We start from the raw sequence: 20,714 nt of genomic DNA on the forward strand, positions 1-20,714 counted from the left end.
ATTATTTTTTTATTAGATTATACAGATTTTAACTTGTAAAGAGATTGATTTCACTTGACCTCGAATCGTTCCGGCCAAAAACTACTTGCGGATTCCATTGCGGCTCAGAAAAGTTTGGCTTGATTCTCGCCCTCTAAAAGACACTTTCGCCGGGGATGTGTTTGTTGTGACATACTGAGTACGCTGAAGTGGTTGGCCTTTACACGGCCGAGTTTCAAACTCTCGGTATGTCCAACCGACCTCAGAAAATAAACAGTTCCCTGGATCCGGTTAACTCCCCGCAAAGTGTGTTTGTGTGTACTGCCCTTAGTCACTTAGCCGGTGTTTAGATGTGTTTGTGTGGGCCCCACGTTAACGCGCTCTGCCGAGTTTCAGTAGGTGTTCGTGCAAGTGTTTGGTGAGGTGTTGTGGGGTGTTTCAGTGACTGCTGCTTTGGAGAGTTTTGGGGTGCTTGTGTGTGTGCTGGGTTAGAGAGTTTTGGGGTGTTTGAGTGACTTATCTGTCAGATTTTTGGGGTTCTTGTGGTGCTGGGTTGGAGTGTTTTGGGGTATTCCAGTGAGTGCTGTGTAGTAGTTTTGGGGTGTTTGAGTGAGTGCTGTGTAGTAGTTTTGGGGAGTTTGAGTGAGTGCTGTGTAGTAGTTTTGGGGAGTTTGAGTGAGTGCTGTGTAGTAGTTTTGGGGAGTTTGAGTGAGTGCTGTGTAGTAGTTTTGGGGTTTTGAGTGAGTGCTGTGTAGTGGTTTTGGGGTGTTTGAGTGAGTGCTGTGTAGTAGTTTTGGGGTGTTTGAGTGAGTGCTGTGTTGGAGTGCTGAATTGAGCAGCGCTCTCTCTTCTCTCTGTGTGTTGCAGGTGTGTGTGGGCAGAGGGGGTGTGCGCGGGGCACAGGGGTGAAGGCACACCATGGACTTCAGTTTGAGGCTCCTGTCCACTGTCCTCTACCTCTGCCAGGCCCTGCTCGTCTGCTGCTTCGGTAAGTACAGTCGTGGGGCGGGATTGTGTTGGGACCGAGTTCTGACTGGGTTGGGACTAGTTTTGGGTCTATGAATGTGATTGATGTGGAAAGAACCTGTCGATTTTGGGGAATATAACTACTGAAGTAAGTTTATAGGGGATATACTTACTCAAACATTGATAGTGTGCATCAGTGATACAGTGGCAGTCTCTACATGGGCCTGGGATTTGAGCCCAAAACCTGTTTCCAAGCTCAACTCCAGTAACCATGGCAACGCAGAGTTTATTTGTATGTATATGTGTGTATACACTTTGTACACTGCAAAAAAACGAAAAAGAAGTCAATCTCACCAAGTATTTTAGTACTTATATTGAGACTTTCATTTATTATGCTTTTTTGCTAAATAAGCTGAAAGTTTTGCCAAATGAGGTAAGACAGTTTGACTCATTTCAAGATTTGCCAATGGAATGAGAACATTTCACTCTTCAAGCAAACCTAACCTTAAAACGGGGTAATATTTCACTTGGGAGAAAAAAAAAGATCATAAGTCTTATTATGAGACTAAAAACCTTTGTAAAGACACACATTTTTTGCAGTGTATGTCTGTGTGAGGTGTAAGTGAAGGTGTGGGTGTCTCTCTCAGCCATACCTCTGTCCTTCTGCACTGTGTATTCAGTGTGTATGTATTTACTGTGGGAGGTGTAAGTGAAGGTGTGTGAGGTGTACGGTGTGTGTAAGTGAATGTGTGTGTGTGTGTAAGTGAAGGTGTGTGTGTGTAAGTGAAGGTGTGTGAGGTATTAGTGAAGGTGTGTGTGTGTAAGTGAAGGTGTGTGAGGTATTAGTGAAGGTGTGTGAGGTATAAGGTGTGTGTAATGAAGGTGTGTGAGGTATAAGGTGTGTGTAATGAAGGTGTGTGTGTGTAAGTGAAGGTGTGTGAGGTGTATGTAATGGTGTGTGTAAGTAAATGTGTGTGTCTCTCTCAGCCGTACCCCTGTCCTTCTGCACTGTGTGTTCAGTGTGTATATATTGTCTGTGTGAGGCGTAAGGTGTGTGAGGTGTATATTAAGGTGTGTGCGGTATAAATTAAGGTGTGTGTGTTTCTCTCAGCCGTACCCCTGTCCTTCTGCACTGTGTATTCAGTGTGTATGTATTGTCTGTGTGAGGCGTAAGGTGTGTGAGGTGTAAGTGAAGGTGTGTGAGGTGTACGGTGTGTGAGGTGTAAGTGAAGGTGTGTGAGATGTAAGTGAAGGTGTGTGAGGTGTATGTAAAGGTGTGTATAAGTGAATGTGTGTGTGTCTCTCTCAGCCGTACCCCTGTCCTTCTGCACTGTGTGTTCAGTGTGTATGTATTGTCTGTGTGAGGTGTATTAGTGAAGGTGTGTGAGGTGTATGTAAAGGTGTGTGCGGTATAAGTGAATGTGTGTGTGTCTCTCTCAGCCGTACCCCTGTCCTTCCGCTCGGAGCCCGTTTCCACGGCGCAGCGGCGGGGGGGCGTGGTCCACCTGCGCTGCTCGGCCCGCCCCCCCTCGGCGCGGTTGTCGTGGCGATTCATGGGGCGGAGCCTGGAGCCGGGCGTGGCGGCGGGCGTGAGGCTGAGGTCCGGGTCCCTCACCCTCCCCTCCCTGCAGCCCGAACAGGAGGGGCTGTACCAGTGTGTGGCTCAGGGCCCGTCTGGAGCCATCGTCAGCAGTGCTGCACTCGTCACCATCGCAGGTACTGAGACTCTCTCTGTCTCTTTCTGTTTCTCTCTCCTTCTCTTTCTGTTTCTGTATCTCTCTGTCTCTTTCTGTTTCTCTCTCCTTCTCTTTCTGTTTCTGTATCTGTCTGTCTGTCTCTCTCTTTCTGTTTCTGTATCTCTCTGTCTGTCTGTCTCTCTCTTTCTGTTTCCGATTCTGTATTTCTCTGTCTGTCTTGCAGTCTGTTTATCTCTCTGTCTTTCTCTCTCTCTCAAAATTCAAATTCAAAGGGCTTTATTGGCATGAAATACATTTGTATATATTGCCAAAGCATACACGTAGAAAGGAATCGGAATATGAATACAAACAACTCCCTCTGGCTCTCTTTCACACGCGCGCACACACACACACACACACACACACACCCTCTCCCTTTCTCTCTCTCACGCACACATACTCACTCTGTCTCTCTCCCTTTCTCTCACACACTCACTTTTTCCTCTCTGTCTCTGTCTCTTTCTCTCTGTTTCTCTGTCTCCAGCTCTCTGTCTCCTACCTCTCTTGCTCTCTTAATTACCTTCTGTCTCTTGCACTCTCTGGCTGTCTTTCTTTCTCCCTCCCTCTCTCTATCTCTATCCCTTTCTTTACCTTTACTCTCTCTGCCTATCTGTCTCTGTCTCTCTCTCTCTCTCTCTCTCCCTCTCTCCCCCCTCTGTCTTCAGGCAGGCCTCTACCCAACACACCTAAATCCACACACTAGAGTGACATGGTTCCTTGGGACAGCTCACCACAGTAGGACATGCCCACAGCACACTGCGCGATTAGTTCAGTTGCACTCTGCTCATGAAATAAACAATATTAAATGAATAAACAGAAAATTCTCCATAAAGAGTGAATTCCCTGGAATCGGTCTGTGTTCCAGTGCGGTTAAATAATTGAAATGCCTTAAATCCTTTAGGCACCTGTGAAATTCCTATAGACTGCTTTTCATTTTAAAAAGAAACTTTTTTTTTCATCAACATGTTTTTTTCGTATTGTTGAACATTTTTGATTTAAGGGTGTTTTTTGTTGAAAAGTCTCAGACAACGCACACACACGCACACACACACACTCAGACGCACACACACGCACGTACAAGAGGGGAAGTTCCTGTGATAAGTGGATAGCTGTGTGTCGCGTCCGTGACACGGGGCCACGCGTGTCATCAGCCCTGCCCGGGGGGGGGGGAAGAGGAAGTGGCAGGATTTTTCTCGGGCAAAGCGCCAGACACCTCTCAGACCGGGTCCTTAATGAGCTTGTGTGTTTCCTGTGGGTCTGAGTGCTCCAGGGGAGGAGGGGGGAGGGCGTGGTTGGGGAGGGGGGCTGTATTGGTTACTCTCCTTAGCCACTGTCCTTGAGACCCAGTCATGGCGATAGTTGATAGATGCAGCATCTGTTCCTCGGCCCAGCATTAGGGCTTTTTATAAACTAGCAGGACCATGACTGTAGTATGATATTACTGTTGAAAGGGAAGGTACAGGTTGTGACATTGGTCTCCGCTACACGCCCAGCTACAAAATCAGGTTTAGCCAAGGCTTTAAGTTTCACCGTTCAGTTGAGCGTGAATCACCACCTCCAACTGGAGACCCAACACAGGCTCATAATTCATAGTTAAATTCAAGTCCCCATTCGGTTATTAGCAAAACACATACAGGAAAGATGGGTGGACTTATTTAACCCTTGTGTCAACCTGGTCAGCTGTCATAGTTAGCTAGCATTTTAGAGACATAATGTGGTTAATAAGTGTTCGTGAGATAGTGTGTTGCTGAGAGTTGGACTGTATCGGACTGTTGGACTGTGGTGCTGGGAGTAGGTCTGTATTTGCGTGTTGCGTTGCTCTGAGGGTTAACGGTAGGCGTGTCCCACTGCATGCAGGTATCTCGGAGTTCGGCGAGTCTCAGAAGCGCTCTCTGGCAGTAGAAGAAGGCGGGACGGCGCTGGTAGAGTGCCCCCTGCCCCACAGCGACCCCCCTGCCCTGCCTCGTCTGCGGGTTCGGGGAGAGTGGCTGGAACAGTCCGCAGGTATGCACGGCACGGCAGCTCTATTGGTTTTTCACATTGCTAGAATACCAGCCGAACCATATCTTTCTCTGGGTTTTCAATGCGGTCGAAGGTCGCTGGAAAAGTACAATGCTTTAAACAAACACGTTTGCCTGACTGACTCTCAGATCGCATGCTAATGTTCCTTGTTTTCTTCTTCTCTTTTTCCCTGTTTTTTTTCCTCAGGTGAATATTTAATCCTCCCATCTGGGAACCTTCAGATAGTGTCTGTGTCCTCGAGGCACCAGGGAACATATAAGTGTGGCGCATTCAACCCCATCACCAGGGAGGCCAGGGTGGAGGCCCACGGCACCAGATTGATTGTAAAACGTGAGTCAGGAAGCATTTCGGTGTGACACAATCCCTCTACCCCCCTTTCTTCCCCTAGCCCAACGCTGGGTGTGTCAGTTTGAAGCCATGTCTTCATGTCCCACATTTTCCCCAACTGTAATTTACCAAATTGGGCATTTAGCTGAGGTAATGTTTTAACACAGTTATGACTCTTTAGACTCAGTTTTATTCATCGCCGCCCAGAGTAGTTTTGACAGCTTTGGAATTTAGTAGTTATTACAGGTGTTTTAAATTCCCGGTGGTATTAACACGTAATGAAAAGACGGCCATGTTTGTTCAGTTCTGTGTCCTCAAATAAGGCTAAGCCCACTGACTCTCAAGCTTTGCCAGTTACTCCACTCCTCCTTCTTAATATTGAACATTCTGACTTACTCTTTGAAGCGTCTTCTGAAAATTCACTGACCAAGAGCAATACACTGCAAAAAAAAGTCTTAACAAGTGTTTTAGTCTTGTAATGTGTCTCAAAATCTTATTTTTAAGTAGAAAATATTAATATATAAGTTACTGTTTGCTTGCTAAATTTTCTTACCCCACTGGGAAATTTTGAAATTAGTCAAACCGTCACACCTCATTGGCAATATTTTGATCTTATTTAGTAAAAAAGTAACAGAAATACGATGAAGTCCACTTACTGTTTAAGACTAAAACATTTTTTGAGTTTGACTTATTGTTTGGTTTTTGCAGTGTACTCCTTGGTCACACTACTTATGTGACTGTACAGTAATTACCGTAGAAATGAACTGACACAACGGGACGCAGCTGTAGTTAAGAAGCAGAAAGGACTGAAGGAATACAGGCACAGAGGTTGTTCTTAGTCAAAAGAATCTATGTTGAGCTGTGAACCTCCCCCCCCATTCCACAGGTTCAGATGGACCCTCCAAGGTTCGGATTGTGTTTCCCGTCACCCTGCTGACCCTGAACGCGGTACGGTCCGAGTCCTTAACCTTGGAGTGCGTCCTGGCGGGGCGTCCCTACCCCATTGCCCGCTGGGTAAAGGATGGACAGGACGTGGTGCTGGGAGCTAGCCATACGCTGCTACACAACAACCTCCATTTAACGTCTGTGAAGCTGAGTGACGCCGGGAACTACCAATGTCTGACCCAGAGAGAGGCGGGGGGCGTGGTCAGCGCCAACTACACTGTGAATGTGTTCGGTAGGTCGCATTTACCAATGCCTGTATGAGAATCCTCTTATGAATCCACCTGTTTTTATATTACAATACATATGTAGAAGAAGATACAGTACTATCAAAAGTGTGCATGAGAGAGATCATTGGTTAATGGAAATGGATAAGAAATTTTAGTAAGAAAAGGGAACGGGGGGATGCCCATTAAATTATTATCTAAAAATTGGATACAGTTGTGCAGACATTTATTTCAGTGAGATATGTTACATAACGTTAGTTATTTAGCTGATGCATTCATCCAAAGCAACTTCCAGTTGATTAGACTAAGCAGGGCCAAGATGTAGTTTCTGTATTTTTCACTAGTAGTCTGTGAAATTATGAAGTTATGTGTTTTTGTCCCTTTACAGTAATTACACGTATCAATGTCTAACCCAGCACGGTCCTTCTCTTTTCTAGAGCCTTCCTCCGTGTTGCGGGGGTTGTCGGATCAATCCGTTACCTCCGGTTCCTCCGTACGATTCGTCTGCGCGGCGAAGGGAAACCCCGCCCCCAACATCACCTGGCTCTTCAACGGCAACCCAATCAGCTCCTCGAACCGCCACCAGGTCTCCGGCTCCTCCCTTCGCATCGCCGCGGTGACGTCTCAAGATCAGGGCGTGTACCAATGCCTGCTGGACAATGGGATTGGCCGGGCCCAGTCTGCTGGTACACTCACCGTCCAATCAGGTATGCAGTCTTGGCACTTCAAGACCAGTGCAGGATGGATGCCTGGAACCGCAAATCAAAGGGATTCCTTTCATTTGAAAGCATTCCAGTGCTGAGGCATTAATCTATCTCCAGGCCAGATTTTCACATTCGGTTCAGCCTATAGCCTAGTGGTGAAGGTACATGACTCGGCCCCGAAAGGTTGCTGGTTCAAGCCCCGGTGTAGCTACGATAAGATCTGCACAGCTGTTAGGCCCTAGAGCAAGGCCGTTAACCCCACATTGCCTTTAACCCTGCTTAGTGTAATCAACTGTAAGTCACTTTGGATAAAAGTGTCAGCTAAATAACTGCAATGTAATGTAATGTACATGAGGAAGACTGGTGTGGGTGCATGCTTTTGTTACTGGCTAGTGCAAGTCGAGCCATTGATTAGCTGATTAGCTGATTAGTCTGTTTGTTGAATCGGGTGTTTCAGTGCTGGGCTAGAGCAGGCGGTTGCCCCAAACCACACGGTTCTTGCATAAGATGAATCGCCTGTCCTTTACAAGCACTTAAGCTGTTCCCTCAGTAAAGCAAAGGGTTAAAGTGTCACGTGTAGGAGAAGCTACACTGACCAGTTCGGGCTCAAATTTTTGTTTTGAATGCCGGGGGGGGCGGGGGGGCGAGGGGAGGGGTACATTGACCATGAGAGCGCGCTCCGAGCGTTCCGTCAGGGAGAAGCCCTCGGTCAGCGGAATTCTGGGAGTGGTTGGGCAAGGTTAAGATGGAGGACAGACCACCCCGGCTGTCAACATCAGACCCAGCCCCCCTTTCCTCTGATTTACGGGCACATCAGCTCCATCTGCGCCGCTAAGCCCAAACTGCCTTTCTTATCTGGCAAGTGATTAAATAAAGGAATCAGTCAACTGCCCCTTAATCATCATGGAAGATTCTGGAAAGAACGTGCTGCTCTTTTCTCCCATGTTTGTAGGCTTCTTTCCCATGCAGTAGGAAAAAGCACTGGCATGCACTTGTAATTAAAACCAGCTAAATATACCCAGGATTGCCATATCGGTTGCTATTCGACGTTTGTATACTTGACAGTGCTTGCTTTTCTATATCTCTGGTGTCTGCTTACCGTGTGTAGTAATGCGCTTGTTGTAAGTCGCTTCGGATAAAATGTCCGCCACTTAACAACATTATAAATGCTTCAAATAAAACAGGAGAACTCTGCCGCAGTAGTACTAAAATGGCCTAAGAATCATTACTTACATTACTTTAGCCTTACGCTTTTAAATGGGCTGCTCGGTTTTTATGGCTGCAATAAACATTTCAGTTAATAACCAATAATGAAGCCAGAATCTCATTAAAATGTGATTTTATTTTAATTTTACTGTGTAATTGACTTGTATTCTGAGGTTCAGATCATTCATATATCTGATCATCTCCTGTAGTATTGTTATGATTGGAAAAAGGGAATGGTGTAACTTCTTGTCTCTATCTGTCCTTCTGCATTGGTCCTTCAGGTCCAAGCTCCAAACCCGCCATCTTGTCCCCACCTTTAAGTGGTAGCTATCAGGAGGGGGACGACGTATTCCTGTCCTGTAACGCCAGCGGTCAACCCCTGCCGGTTATCCGCTGGTACGATGCTTCCGGCCCCATCGCCACGCATCCGGCCCGCCTGCTCCAGCCCCCGCAGGCCGCAGCCAGGGCCCCCGGTGACGGCCCTCCCCACCTCACTATGTCTCGGCCTGGGAGCAGCTCACTCTACATCCAGGCTGTAACCCCTGCCCATGCTGGGAAATACATCTGCGAAGCCTCCAACGAGCTGGGCTCCGTGCAGGCAGAGGCTGTTCTCACCGTTGGTACGTCAGCTCCAAACTACCTTAAATTAGCAGTGTCAGTAGCTCTGCTGTTATTGACAAGACTATCCAATAAACTGCCTTTGAAGTCTTCTGCCCCATTAGCATTTGTGCTAACTGAATATTCAGCAACAAAACAGCATGTTTATACAATTAGCTCATATGATTAGCTAATTGATAATATAATAGTAGCTGAATAGCTAATATATTTAGCTTGTTTGTGCCTGCCATAACTGTCTCCTGTGGAAAAATAAATAAATTGCTGAGCCCCAACTTTGGCCGGAGCTGACAGTGAGGAGGATGAGGAGATGAAGGGGGGTGGGGGCGAGGAGGAGGTGAAGGGGAGGAAGAGGGTGCGTAGGGAGATGGAGAGGCTGGAGTGTGTGGGGGTGGAGGTTGTGCAGGGGTCTGGGTCCCTCTGGTATTTTAATGGCCGGTGTGTGGAATGCACGGCAGCTGGCCATAGGCCCGAGGCCTCGTTTAGAGTTACCAGCTCCAGGGCTGTTTGTTTTGTAAAATAAACCCGCAGCGCACACCAAAAACCTTCCAAAACCCAGGGCCCGGGGCTCCCTCACCGACGGCAAACCCAACCGCTTTAATCTTCTCTTCCGTCTGCTTGTGTAGAAAATGTCATTTTCGTACTCGTAGCTGGTAAGACTCCAGCGAAGTACCCCCAAACACCCCCCCAGCTTGAGGCCCACACGTATACTATCTCCTAAGCACCCCGAAAAAATTCAGTTTCTCCTCTGCCAGCAAGCCAGTGTCAGACATAATATAGTTCCCATCTTGCAAAATTTCCCTGGTGTACCATTCTAGCTCCAGTGCATGTATAATGAGAAAAGCAAACAAAGCGTTATTATACTCTATCTGCTCGTGTACAAACCCAGGTTTTTATGATTTTTAAGTTTTATGTTGCGAGCTTGTCCAATGTCGCGTTCCTGAACTCCAGGAAAGCCAGTGAAAGTCGGAGCGGGCTCCTGATTCATGGAGTGGCGGTCCACTTCCACAACCTGAATGAATAACCTTGACGGGGAACGAGCTCGCACTCTGTCATAATCTGGAGATTTTCTGCAGACTTTTCCGGAGTAATGTTCTCAGAGCCCACAAAAAAACACGTCCCTTCGCATTCACATTCGTCATCTGTTTTTTTCTGGGTCCGCTGTGGTTAGAAGATGAAAAAAAACAAGAGTAATTTTCACAGAGAGACTATTTTCAGTGCCATTGCAGTTGGAAAGAAATAAAGTTGGCTGTTGTCTGTGCCTTTGTTTAAGCTATTGATTTCAATTACCTGAGCGCTCCAAATCAAACCTCGGAGTAATTGGATTTGCTTTACGGTGTCGCTGAATCCAATAAGATTTTTTTCCCCCCACCGTTCTTCCCTCACAGAACCTCTGGAGATGACCACCCTGGGCGTTGCCACGGACGCCGAGCTGTCGATCCACCCCATCCAGAACGACGAGGGGGAGGAGCCGTTTTTACAGGAGGAGGAGGAGGAGGAGCCGGGGGACGGCCACGCCCTGCCCAGCGAGAGGACCAGTGAGCTGCCCCCTCCGGAGGCGCCAATCATCACCAGCCCGCCCCAGACGTACAAGCCCGACGTCTACGACCTGGAGTGGCGGCCGGGGCGGGACTGGAGCAGTCCTATCAGCGCCTACTTCGTGAAGTACCGCAAGGTGAGCCACGCCTGCTTTTAGGTGGTTCAAACTCGCGTAGTATTAAGGTTAGAGGACTGGCCCTCATAACTCAGAGGTTTCACGATGCTAGGTCAGTGTCTAAGTGTAAATGTATGTATAGAGAGTTGGATTAGGGTGGTGAGTTGAAGTGAAAGGGGGGGGGGGGGGTACACTATGACTCAAAAATGCTCAAATTAAATTCAAAATGTAACTCCTAAAGTGAGTTGAAGTTCCTATGTGGTTACACTGAATACTGAATTAGAACGGATTTCGCAAGGATAATCTGTCCTGGCTCTCTGAATGAATTCAATTTGTTCTGTTTATTTCAGAGAGGGTTGGCTTCCATTCATCTTTGACAAAATAATTATTATAATTATTGCTCTTAGTTGACAAACCTAAAATGGACAGCGTGTCCCTTTATTTGGATCTAACAAAGCACTAAAACCCACTGATTGTGCATTAGTATATATCCACTATATATCCTGTAGTGGCCAACCACTACAGCCAGCTTGTCGTCCTTTACCATTTTATTTAGCAAATCTATTTTTAAATAAGAACACTATTAGACTATTTTAAGTTCTTTACAGCATTAGACCAGTGACAAACATACTTTTTAATTCTGCATAGTATATATTCTAGCTGCAATTCATCAGACAAAAGAGAGTTGCATAGTAACTACACTGTTGCATAGGAAGTGAATTCTAATAAAAAGGATTGATGCCATGGTATGGTTCTGCTATGCACAAAGGGAGGTACAGTACAGTACTTAACCAGCGTAGCTTCAGTTAAACATCTCACTTTAAAAGTGAAAAATAAAATCAGTGGCCTTATACGCGGAAAACAAACGGGGCTGAAAAAGCGCGCTGGAGTGGATGAAGTGCTTGTAAAAAGCATACTTACAGACAAGAATGGATCCTTAGGGCAGAGCAGAGCGTATTAGTTACACTGCAATATGAAACAGCAGGTCATGGGTTCAGATCCCTGGCGGGACATATCTGTTCTGTGCAGAAGAGAAGCACTTCACCGGTATAAATTCCGACTGTAATTCCTACTGCGCTGCAGAATGTGCAGTATGCGAAAACAATTGCGCTTAAGTCACCCTGGATAAAGATGTCTTCCAGTGCGCAATAATATAAGGGGGTAGCGGTGGGTCAACGTGACTTCTGAGAGCACCCAGGGGAAATGTTTGTCCAGTCTGGTCATTAATGGGAGGGGTGCAGTTTTAGGGTGGTTGGGGGGGTGGGGGGGGGAGAGGTTGGGGTCCTCCGGGGGAGGTGTTGGCTGTCTCAAAGCCTGTTTACTCCAGGAACGCGTCAAGCATGACAAAAGTTATTATACTTGTTTACGGCCGCTCGAACAGCGGGCCCTATTGTGCAAGGGGCTGGAAAAATGCGACCGCACTTTCAGGCTATTGTTCCAGAGGCTGCCGTCTCGAGCCCTCGGAGGGGGAGAACGGATCGTAACATTCCCCTCTTCTGTCTTCCTCCTGTCCTCTCTCTCTCCCCGTGGGCGCGGCGTGTTTCCTGGCTCCCAGCTGGACGACGCGGGGAACATGGTTGGCGATTGGCACACAGTGCGCGTGCCGGGCAGCGAGAAGACGCTGCGTCTGTCGGAGCTGGAGCCCTCCAGTCTGTACGAGGTCCTGATGGTCGCCCGCAGTCTGGCCGGAGAGGGGCAGCCGGCCATGCTCACCTTCCGCACCGGCAAGGGTGAGTGCCTGGGACACGCGTGTTTAACCCTTTCAGCCCCAATGCCCTTTCAACCAATCAAAATGGCTGCTATGCTATTATTTTGAGGCCCTGTTAAAACCCTGCTCAATTTTCTCGACCAAAGCCAAAACCCCCTAGGGATTTTGTTTTGAGCTTCATATTGGGCTTGGGCCTGAAATGCTTAACTAGATAGGCAAGCACACTTAACCTACTGTAGACTGTACTGCGTGGGTTGAGGGCAAAACATTGGAGCTCCCGTTAAAGTGAATTGGGAATATCAGACTTTTGAAGGCAAAGCTTCCTTGATGCCATTTTGAAATTCAAAACATTCAGTTTAATGGGCAGCAAGCTCTTTTGCCCTCGCCTTATGCCTGCATAGTAGTGGATGTTTCCAGTTACGTCCTGCTAGGCTTCACCCTCTCCGGTTCCTATGTACGCTCTATAGTGAGTGCGAGCTCGACGAACGAACGCACCATAGAGCGCTCCGGCCTCCAGAAAAGGCCCTACATAGGATTGTTTTTTAAATCTTTGAGCGGGTCTGCTACGGTCGTTATTCAAGCCGAGCGGCTGGCTTTGGAAGGTTCAAAATTCCTGCGAGGTTTAAATCAAACGCCTGTTTACAGATCGGGTTGGCTCTCTCTTTTTTTTCGTCTACAGGAGTAACGCTTCAAACTGACGTTGTGTGCCCTCTCTCTCTGTCTCTCCCCAGAGAGGATCTCCTCCAACAAGAACCCCTCCAAGCCCCCGATTCTGTCCGTCCCTGACAGCTCCAACACTCACTTCGGGGTGGTTGTGCACGACACCGGTAAGGACCCAGTTGATCACGCGTTGCCCCCACAATCCTCTGCTCTCGTTTCCCTTCCTTTAAATAAGGATGTGTTTGCTGAACATTCAAAGCATCGCCATGGGAAAGAAAGTTTGTTGAAGAGCAGAAAGTGGGGCTTCTATACCCCTGCCAACTGATCAGTCCTAGCTCAGTGTTATGTTGTATCACTGTGACTGGGAGGAGAGGCCAGCTTTCTTCTGCCTTCAAGTGCTCTCTTAATGGGAGAAATCACCATAAGCCAATCCTATGTATGTATGTAGGACAATCCTAGTTAAAGGTTATACGGTTTTTGCACCACTTGCATGCTTTATTTATCCATGGATATTTCTACCCCTACATAATTGTATTTCCTGAAGCAAGTACCTTGCTCAAGTGCCACCGTAGGCTTTGTACCTCAAACCTTCTGGTTGTCTACACTGTACAACCAAAAAAATAAGCCATAACAATTATTTCAGCTTTATATTTAGATTGCCAAAAGAAGTTAAGATAAGCTCAGGTAAGCTGAGACAGCTGACCAGCAAGAAGTAGCTTCAAACATGCTAATATTTTGTACTTGGAAAAAAAAAAGAGATTTGAGGTCTCATTACAAGACGAAAACACTTGTTAAGACAGGCCTTTTGCAGTGTTACTCTGCTACCACCGCTGCCCCAGGTGCTGCCGTTCGACCGTACATCACTGCACTGACAGAATAAGGTTAAAATGAGCGGTTGCCTAGCTGCCTCTCTGTTGAAATATGAAAGTGCCAGGCAGCTCGCTTCGTCCCTGGAATTTGGCCCTAGATCCTGGTAGGCTCTGCCAGCTCCCTTGAACGGGTGGTACAGTGTGAAATGTTTAGACAGTGTCTGTTTTGTCTCTCGTACTTGCTGGAATGTTCCCCCGGGTGAGTTTCTGCTTCAGGTTCTGTGCAGGGACTGGCCAGTGAGTGAGCTGATTCAGAGTGCTCGTATAGGAAGGGCAAGGGCACGCACACACAGTACTGGCACAACTTACGGAAATATTCTGCTCAAAGATGAAGTTTAGGACTCCAAAAACCTTGAGCCATTTTAATTTAAAAAATGTATTCAAAACCGTTATCTTGACCACGCGTGCTAACAACATTTTGTGGCCATCAGCAATTTGAAATACAAGCCAAAAAACATGGTTTTTCACACGAATATGATCATTTATGTATAAAACTATTGGAAATAAGTGTTCAAGCTAATCATAAAATGTCCAACAGTAAGATACTGTACATAACTGCTCAATTATGTAAGCTTGAACTCATGCATGTAGGAAGGTGTTACAATTAGTACATGTTTAACACAAATGCTAACTTAATTTTTGTTTTATGTTGACATTATATCTATTACATATTCTCTTATTTGGGGCTAGTCCCAGTGGCGGTGTCCGGGTAAGGAGTCTCACATAAACTGTTCTGTGTGTGTGTCTTTGTTGTCCCAGTTTGTCTGTGATTGTGCGTTGTGTTGTGCACTGTGCCTTGATGCCTGCGTTGGCGGTCGTGCTGCTAATCCCTTCACTAACCCTTTCTCTTCTCCTCTCACACTCTCTCCCCGCCTGTCTCTCTGGCTCAGAGTCTGAACAGTAAGTACTCTCTGCCCCCGCGCTATACCGTCCTGTACTGTATGTGGCCTTGTGAACCTGAGCTTCCTACCTGGAGTCAGCGTGATTATTTATCTTCCTCACATAAAAGGGTCCGAACATTACTCCGGGTGATTTTAGCTTTTGGCTAACAGGCAGCTGCTGGCCTTCCGTTGAAGCAGCCCTTATTATTTCGCGAGGTATGTGAGAATCGAGGTGTTACAGCGGATACTGTTATCATAGAGGCTACATACGGGGGTGAAAACATTTCTTCTCTGGCCTGTGACTTTAAGTCATCAAGCTACATGCAGGTAGCCCTTTATGTGTGAAATTTCAGAATCTCAACAACAGCACTGCCAAATGAAGCAACGGTTTTCTGTAAGTCACAGATGTTCTCTTTTATCTGGAGCAAATGAGAGGCAAGCGACATTCGTGCCTTGGGGGAGACGGAGCCAATGTGAAAACATCACTAGACGTCCCTAAGCCCTCAACAATTTAAAGAGGGACCGCAGCTGCTTTAAATAGCCAGGAAGGAATGCAGACATAGCCTCTTCAGCTAGCATAAATCTGACCTGGGTCAAATATGTATGTATATTTTTCATGTTTTCTGTGCTGTATCCACACGGAATATCTGAGATTTTTCTGCTAGAAATGCAGTGGAGGAGTATTTCCAGGTCAGGTGTATTCATACAGATTTGGTACACAATACGTCTGGCCACAAGGTCTGGCCTTCGGATTGGTTTTGATTTGATTTGTCGTAATGGATCAAAAGCTCTTAAAATGTTATGTGTCACAATGAGTCTGAGTCTCTGACTGGTTTTGCTGTGTCTCCGTGTGTCTGAATCTCAGCCTCTGATTGGTTCTGATTTTGATGTGTCTCAGTGGGTCTGAATCTCAGCCTCTGATTGGTTCAGATTTTGATGTGTCACAATGATTCTGTAGCTCAGTCTCTGATTGGTTCAGATTTTGATTGATGTACTCAGTGGTTCTGAAGCTCACCCTCCAAACGCTTGTGCCCCCAGTGCCAGAGGCCCCGGACCGGCCCACGATCTCCATGGCGACGGAGAGCTCGGTGTACGTCACGTGGATTCCCCGGGCCAATGGGGGCTCTCCGATCACGGCGTTCCGCGTGGAGTACCGGCGCCAGGGCCGCAGTGCGGAGTGGGTCACCGCCGCCAACAACATCTCCCCCCTCAAGCTGTCCGTGGAGGTGCGCAGCCTGGAGCCAGGTGAGGAGATGGCCGCCTGGCAGCGCCGGGCTAGTGCACGAACGGCACGTTCTCACACTCATTTCACACTCTCTGAAAAACCCTCTCTGTCACACTTTACACTGAGGGTACATTAATTGGCATTGACTAATGTAGTTTTTAACTTCAGTTAATGATGTACAAAGAAATTAGTATGAAATTAACTTCTCATTATTTCATGTATTTTTTAACAACTAATGCATCCGTTACATTAATGTTTATACATTAGAAAACTATAGGATAAACCATTAGTTATACGTACAGTATATATAGTTCATTAGTTTACCATTAACAAATACATACGTTAACTGTTTTTTCATTCCAGTATGAATTGGCATTAACTAATGTTGTTAATGTGAATTAATGATGTTCACATACATACACAAACTGTGCAGATTAACTTTTCAGTAGTGCATTAATTAACAACTACGTTTGGCAATGCCAATTAATGTAACCTTATTCCATGACACAGTATGCCCCAACTATAACAACAATGGCAGTAACAAACAATATCGTTGGGATCACATTCAGGGAACGTTTTTCCAGCTGCGTAAACGATAGAAACACTGAGAGCCAATGAAAATCCATCCGGAATTACAAGGCTTCATGTTCAAAGTGCCTATTTACAGAACATTATTGTTCACCAGTGCGTGTGCTAACATTATTATCGTTATAGTTATCGTTTATAGTTCTTTGCCCCGCTCTCCCTCCCTGCAGGCTCCACCTACCGGTTCCGGGTGATGGCCATGAACATGTACGGGGAGAGCCCCCACAGCGCCGCCTCCAGGCCGTACCCGGTGTCTGCGGTCAGCCCGCCGTTCTCCAACCGCCCGGTCGCCGGGCCTCACATCTCCTCCACGGACGCGGTCAGCGACACGCAGATCATGCTGCGATGGACCGTGAGTCGCAACGCCACCGCCCACCACTAGAGGGAGAGGGGTAGGAACGCGGGCAGTGTATCAGACTCGGGCAGACCTGGGTCAAATACGTCATTGTTTCGGATTCAAGTACTTCTCTATGCTTTACCGAGCTTGTCTGGTGAATTTGAACTTTTGAAATACTCTCGGAAAAGTTCTAGTCCTCTTGGCTGTCTCCAGGCAAGCATAGGAAAGTATTTGGATCGAAAACAATTACGTATTTAACCCAGGTCTGGACTTGGGTAAGCCAATCTGGCCCTCGAATCCAGACTCCGGTCCTCGTTTTCTTCTCTCCCTAGTCATTAACTCACAGTACAACACTCTTCACTCCTGACTCCCGGGTAAAGGGGGTGGAAATCAGCAGTTCTCGGCCCTTGAGGACTGTGATTTGATGGTCCCTGCTTTAGATGCCAGTAAAACTCCTGCAGAGCACCAACATCCAGAACAACATACTTCCTTCATATGACAATACGTGTTCAGTAATAACATGATTAATGAAGACTCTCAAAGCTGGTGTATTTGTGAACTTTTTCTGGCAGTTAAAGTGCTCCTTTGACCCAGGCCAGTGAGTAATGCAGCGGACGGCCTGGTAGTGTTTCCAAACCGCTCCTTTTCCACGCTGGTCTGATTGTAGTCTTGATGATGCCGTCCATTATATGGCCATTAAGACCGGGAAAATGGTGCCCAATCAGACATCCCGATTGCTCCAGCCGGCTGCGATTAGAGCCAGGACGCTCAGAGATTAGCTGGCTCTGTGTAGCGTTCGGCACTGCCTGTATTTATCCCTCAGAAGAACAGGGAAACAGAGGTACTGTTTACCTTATCGGCCCTGTTCAGCTCACCCTCTGTATTTAGCATTCATAGACCTTCCATGCTGATCACAAACAAGCACTCCAAAAACCCCCAAAAATAAGTCAATCTTAATAAGCATTTAGTCCTATATTTACACTTAATTTTATTTCTGACTTTTTTTTTGCTAAATTAGACAAAAAGATTGCCAATAAGCTGAGATATTTTGACTTATTTGCTTGTGGGGCAAGACCAAATGCTCCTGACGAGCTGGTTGGCGCCTTGCATGGCAGCCAAACGCCGTTGGTGTATGAGTGCATGTATGAATGGGTGAATGAGAAGCATAAATTGTACAGCACTTTGGGTAAAGGCGCTATATGAATGCCAATTTGTGTAATGTTTTGATCATTGCTATGACACGCTATAGCATGCTAGCCCGTATTAACCATCCTGTAACCTGATGAGGATTTTGGCTAAACTCCCCCCCCCCCTCTCCCCCCCAGTATACCCCCTCCAGTAACAACAACACCCCCATCCAGGGGTTCTACATCTACTACCGCCCCACGGACAGTGACAACGACAGCGACTACAAGCGGGACGTAGTGGAAGGTGAGTTTCGTAACACACAGAGGGGGGCCTGTTGCGTAGTGGTTCAGGTACATGACTGGGACCCCGCAAGGTCGGTGGTTCGATCACCCGGTGTAGCCACAATAAGCCGTTGGACAACCATGGCCCTTAACCCTGCATTGCTCCAGGGGAGGATTGTCTCCTGCTTAGTCGAATCAACTGTATGTCGCTCTGGATAAGAGCGTCTGCCAAATGGCATTAATGTAATGTAATGTGTTTGTAAATAAACATACATAATAATTTGTTATGTAGCTGACACTTTTATCCGAAGCGACTTGCAGTTGATTAAACTAAGCAGGGACAATCCTACCGGGAGCAATGTGGAGGGCCTTGCTCAAGGGCCAAACGTGTGGCTCTTATCGTGGCTACACCGGGGCTTGAATCACCAACCTTCGGGCTCCCTGTCATGTCCCTTTGCCACTAGCCCTTGTTTGTGCAATATCAGGAAAGCAGGTGTGTTTGGAAACCTTTGTAAGTTATGTAAGTTGTAAGTTTTTTGTGTAGTATTTCTTGTTGTAGCCGGGGTGATCCCAGGGGTGAGTACACCTGGGACGTTTTGGGAATCTGTGAGCGGGCGAGGGGGTCGCCCTGCCGATTGATGTGCGACAGATGCTGTTGCCGTGGTAATGCGGCAGTGTAAAATGTGTCTTTAATAAACAGTGGGCTCACTAATGGCCCGGAACTGAAACCCTAACCGGGTGAAGGGGCTGGGGTCGCTGGCGGGAAGGGTAAAAACCGAGCTTGAGTGTAAACAGCTGAATTTTTTCTGAATGTTGCAAAAAATGGGTGGATAAGTTATCCGCATATCCATGTGTCCATAAAGATCCATGTGTTCAGAACATTCGTGTAATGGTAATTGATGGGAACACACATTCTTTTTCCAACTTTTTGGAAATTTGCTTAACATTTGGAAGGAAACATAATCTGTGTATGTGTATGTGCCTGTCTGTGTGTGTGTGTGCGTGCGTGTGTCTGTGTGCATGTGTGTGTGTCCGTGTCTGTCTGTTTGCGTGTATAGGTACGTGTATGTGTTGAGCATGTTGAGGGCTTTGTTACCTGTTGAGCCCTGTGGCTTACAGCGGCAGTGACTGGTTGTTTTACAAGGGGAGGGAGGGAGGGAGGGAGGGAGAGAGAGAGAGAGAGAGAGAGAGAGAGAGAGAGAGAGAGAGAGAGAGAGAGAGAGAGAGAGAGAGAGAGAGAGAGAGAGAGAGAGAGAGAGAGAGAGAGAGAGAGAGAGAGAGAGAGAGAGAGAGAGAGAGAGAGAGAGAGAGAGAGAGAGAGAGAGAGAGAATATGGGGTATGACGAAATCAGGTGATATGTCGTATAATCCGGAGATGAGCCCATAATGTTGTAATCATCCTGTATTCACTGAGCCATGAATCCATCTTCTGAGAGAGCACTCTAATGCAAACATGCGTAAGATGGATAACAGACTTATCCTCTGTCTCACTGTCTGCCGTGCTTACATCCTAACCTTGGGTTTCAGCAAAAAAAGAGCCATTTCTTACACAAAGTTTGAAGTTCTGAAGTTACAGGCCATGAGAGAAGAGATGTCGTGTGACGTTTAAGAGTCCCGCTGACGTGTGGATGTCTGGCTGAACGCCACCAGTGTCTGTGTGTGTGTATGTATGTATGTATGTATGTGTGTGTGTGTGTGTGTGTGTGTGGTGTGCAGTGGTGTGTGTGTGTATTCAGTGGTATGTGTGTGTGTGTGTGTGTGGAGTGGCGTATCTGTCCAGTGGTATGTATGTGTGTGTATATGTATGTATGAGTGTGCAGTGGTATGTGTGTGTGTGTATGTATGTAAGTGTGTACAGTGGGGTGTGTGTGTGTGTGTGTGTGTGTGTGTATGTATGAGTGTGCAGTGGGGCGTGTGTGTGTATGTATGTAAGTGTGTACAGTGGGGTGTGTGTGTGTGTGTGTGTGTGTATGTATGAGTGTGTGTATATGTATGTATGAATGTGCAGTGGTATGTGTGTGTGTGTATGTATGTAAGTGTGTACAGTGGGGTGGTGTGTGTGTGTGTATGAGTGTGCAGTGGGGTGTGTGCGTGGAGTGGTGTGTGTGTGTGTGTGTGTGTGTATGTATGAGTGTGCAGTGGGGTGTGTGCGTGGAGTGGTGTGTGTGTGTGTATGTATGAGTGTGCAGTGGTATGTGTGTGTGTATGTATGTAAGTGTGTATAGTGGGGTTTGTGTGTGTGTGTGTGTGTGTGTGTGTGTATGAGTGTGCAGTGGGGTGTGTGCGTGGAGTGGTGTGTGTGTGTGTGTGTGTATGAGTGTGCAGTGGGGTGTGTGCGTGGAGTGGTGTGTGTGTGTGTGTGTATGAGTGTGCAGTGGGGTGTGTGCGTGAGTGGTGTGTGTGTGTGTGTGTGTGTGTTTGTATGAGTGTGCAGTGGGGTGTGTGCGTGGAGTGGTGTGTGTGTGTGTGCTGCTGGTGTTCTTTGTGCATAGGGCCGTGGTGTCAGTGCGGGTGTGAGCATGCTCAGTGGCAACACTGGAACCAGGCCAGAGCAAACGCTCAGGGGCCTTATAAGGAGGCTGTCTGGTGCCCTGCTATGAGCAAGCCCTCCTGAGAGGGAGGGAGGGAGCGAGAGATAGATAGAGAGAGAGAGAGAGAGAGA

The 20,714-nt window shown here is 47.1% G+C and overlaps 1 protein-coding gene across 1 annotated transcript in view; it reads left to right on the plus strand.

Moving 5' to 3' along the window:
- The window catches only part of LOC133132699 (cell adhesion molecule-related/down-regulated by oncogenes-like), a 53,619-nt gene that overhangs the window by 22,663 nt on the left and 10,242 nt on the right, over nt 1-20,714 (plus strand). The window contains 13 exon segments of the mRNA XM_061248340.1: nt 847-967; nt 2,386-2,661; nt 4,539-4,685; nt 4,890-5,033; nt 5,917-6,207; nt 6,637-6,906; nt 8,391-8,729; nt 10,113-10,399; nt 11,934-12,108; nt 12,818-12,913; nt 15,535-15,741; nt 16,477-16,658; nt 17,969-18,074. Coding sequence (XP_061104324.1) covers nt 898-967; nt 2,386-2,661; nt 4,539-4,685; nt 4,890-5,033; nt 5,917-6,207; nt 6,637-6,906; nt 8,391-8,729; nt 10,113-10,399; nt 11,934-12,108; nt 12,818-12,913; nt 15,535-15,741; nt 16,477-16,658; nt 17,969-18,074 — 2,590 coding nt within the window. The 5' untranslated portion in view covers nt 847-897.

Source organism: Conger conger, chromosome 7 (genome assembly GCF_963514075.1).
Source record: "Conger conger chromosome 7, fConCon1.1, whole genome shotgun sequence".
Taxonomy (NCBI): Eukaryota; Metazoa; Chordata; class Actinopteri; order Anguilliformes; family Congridae; genus Conger; species Conger conger.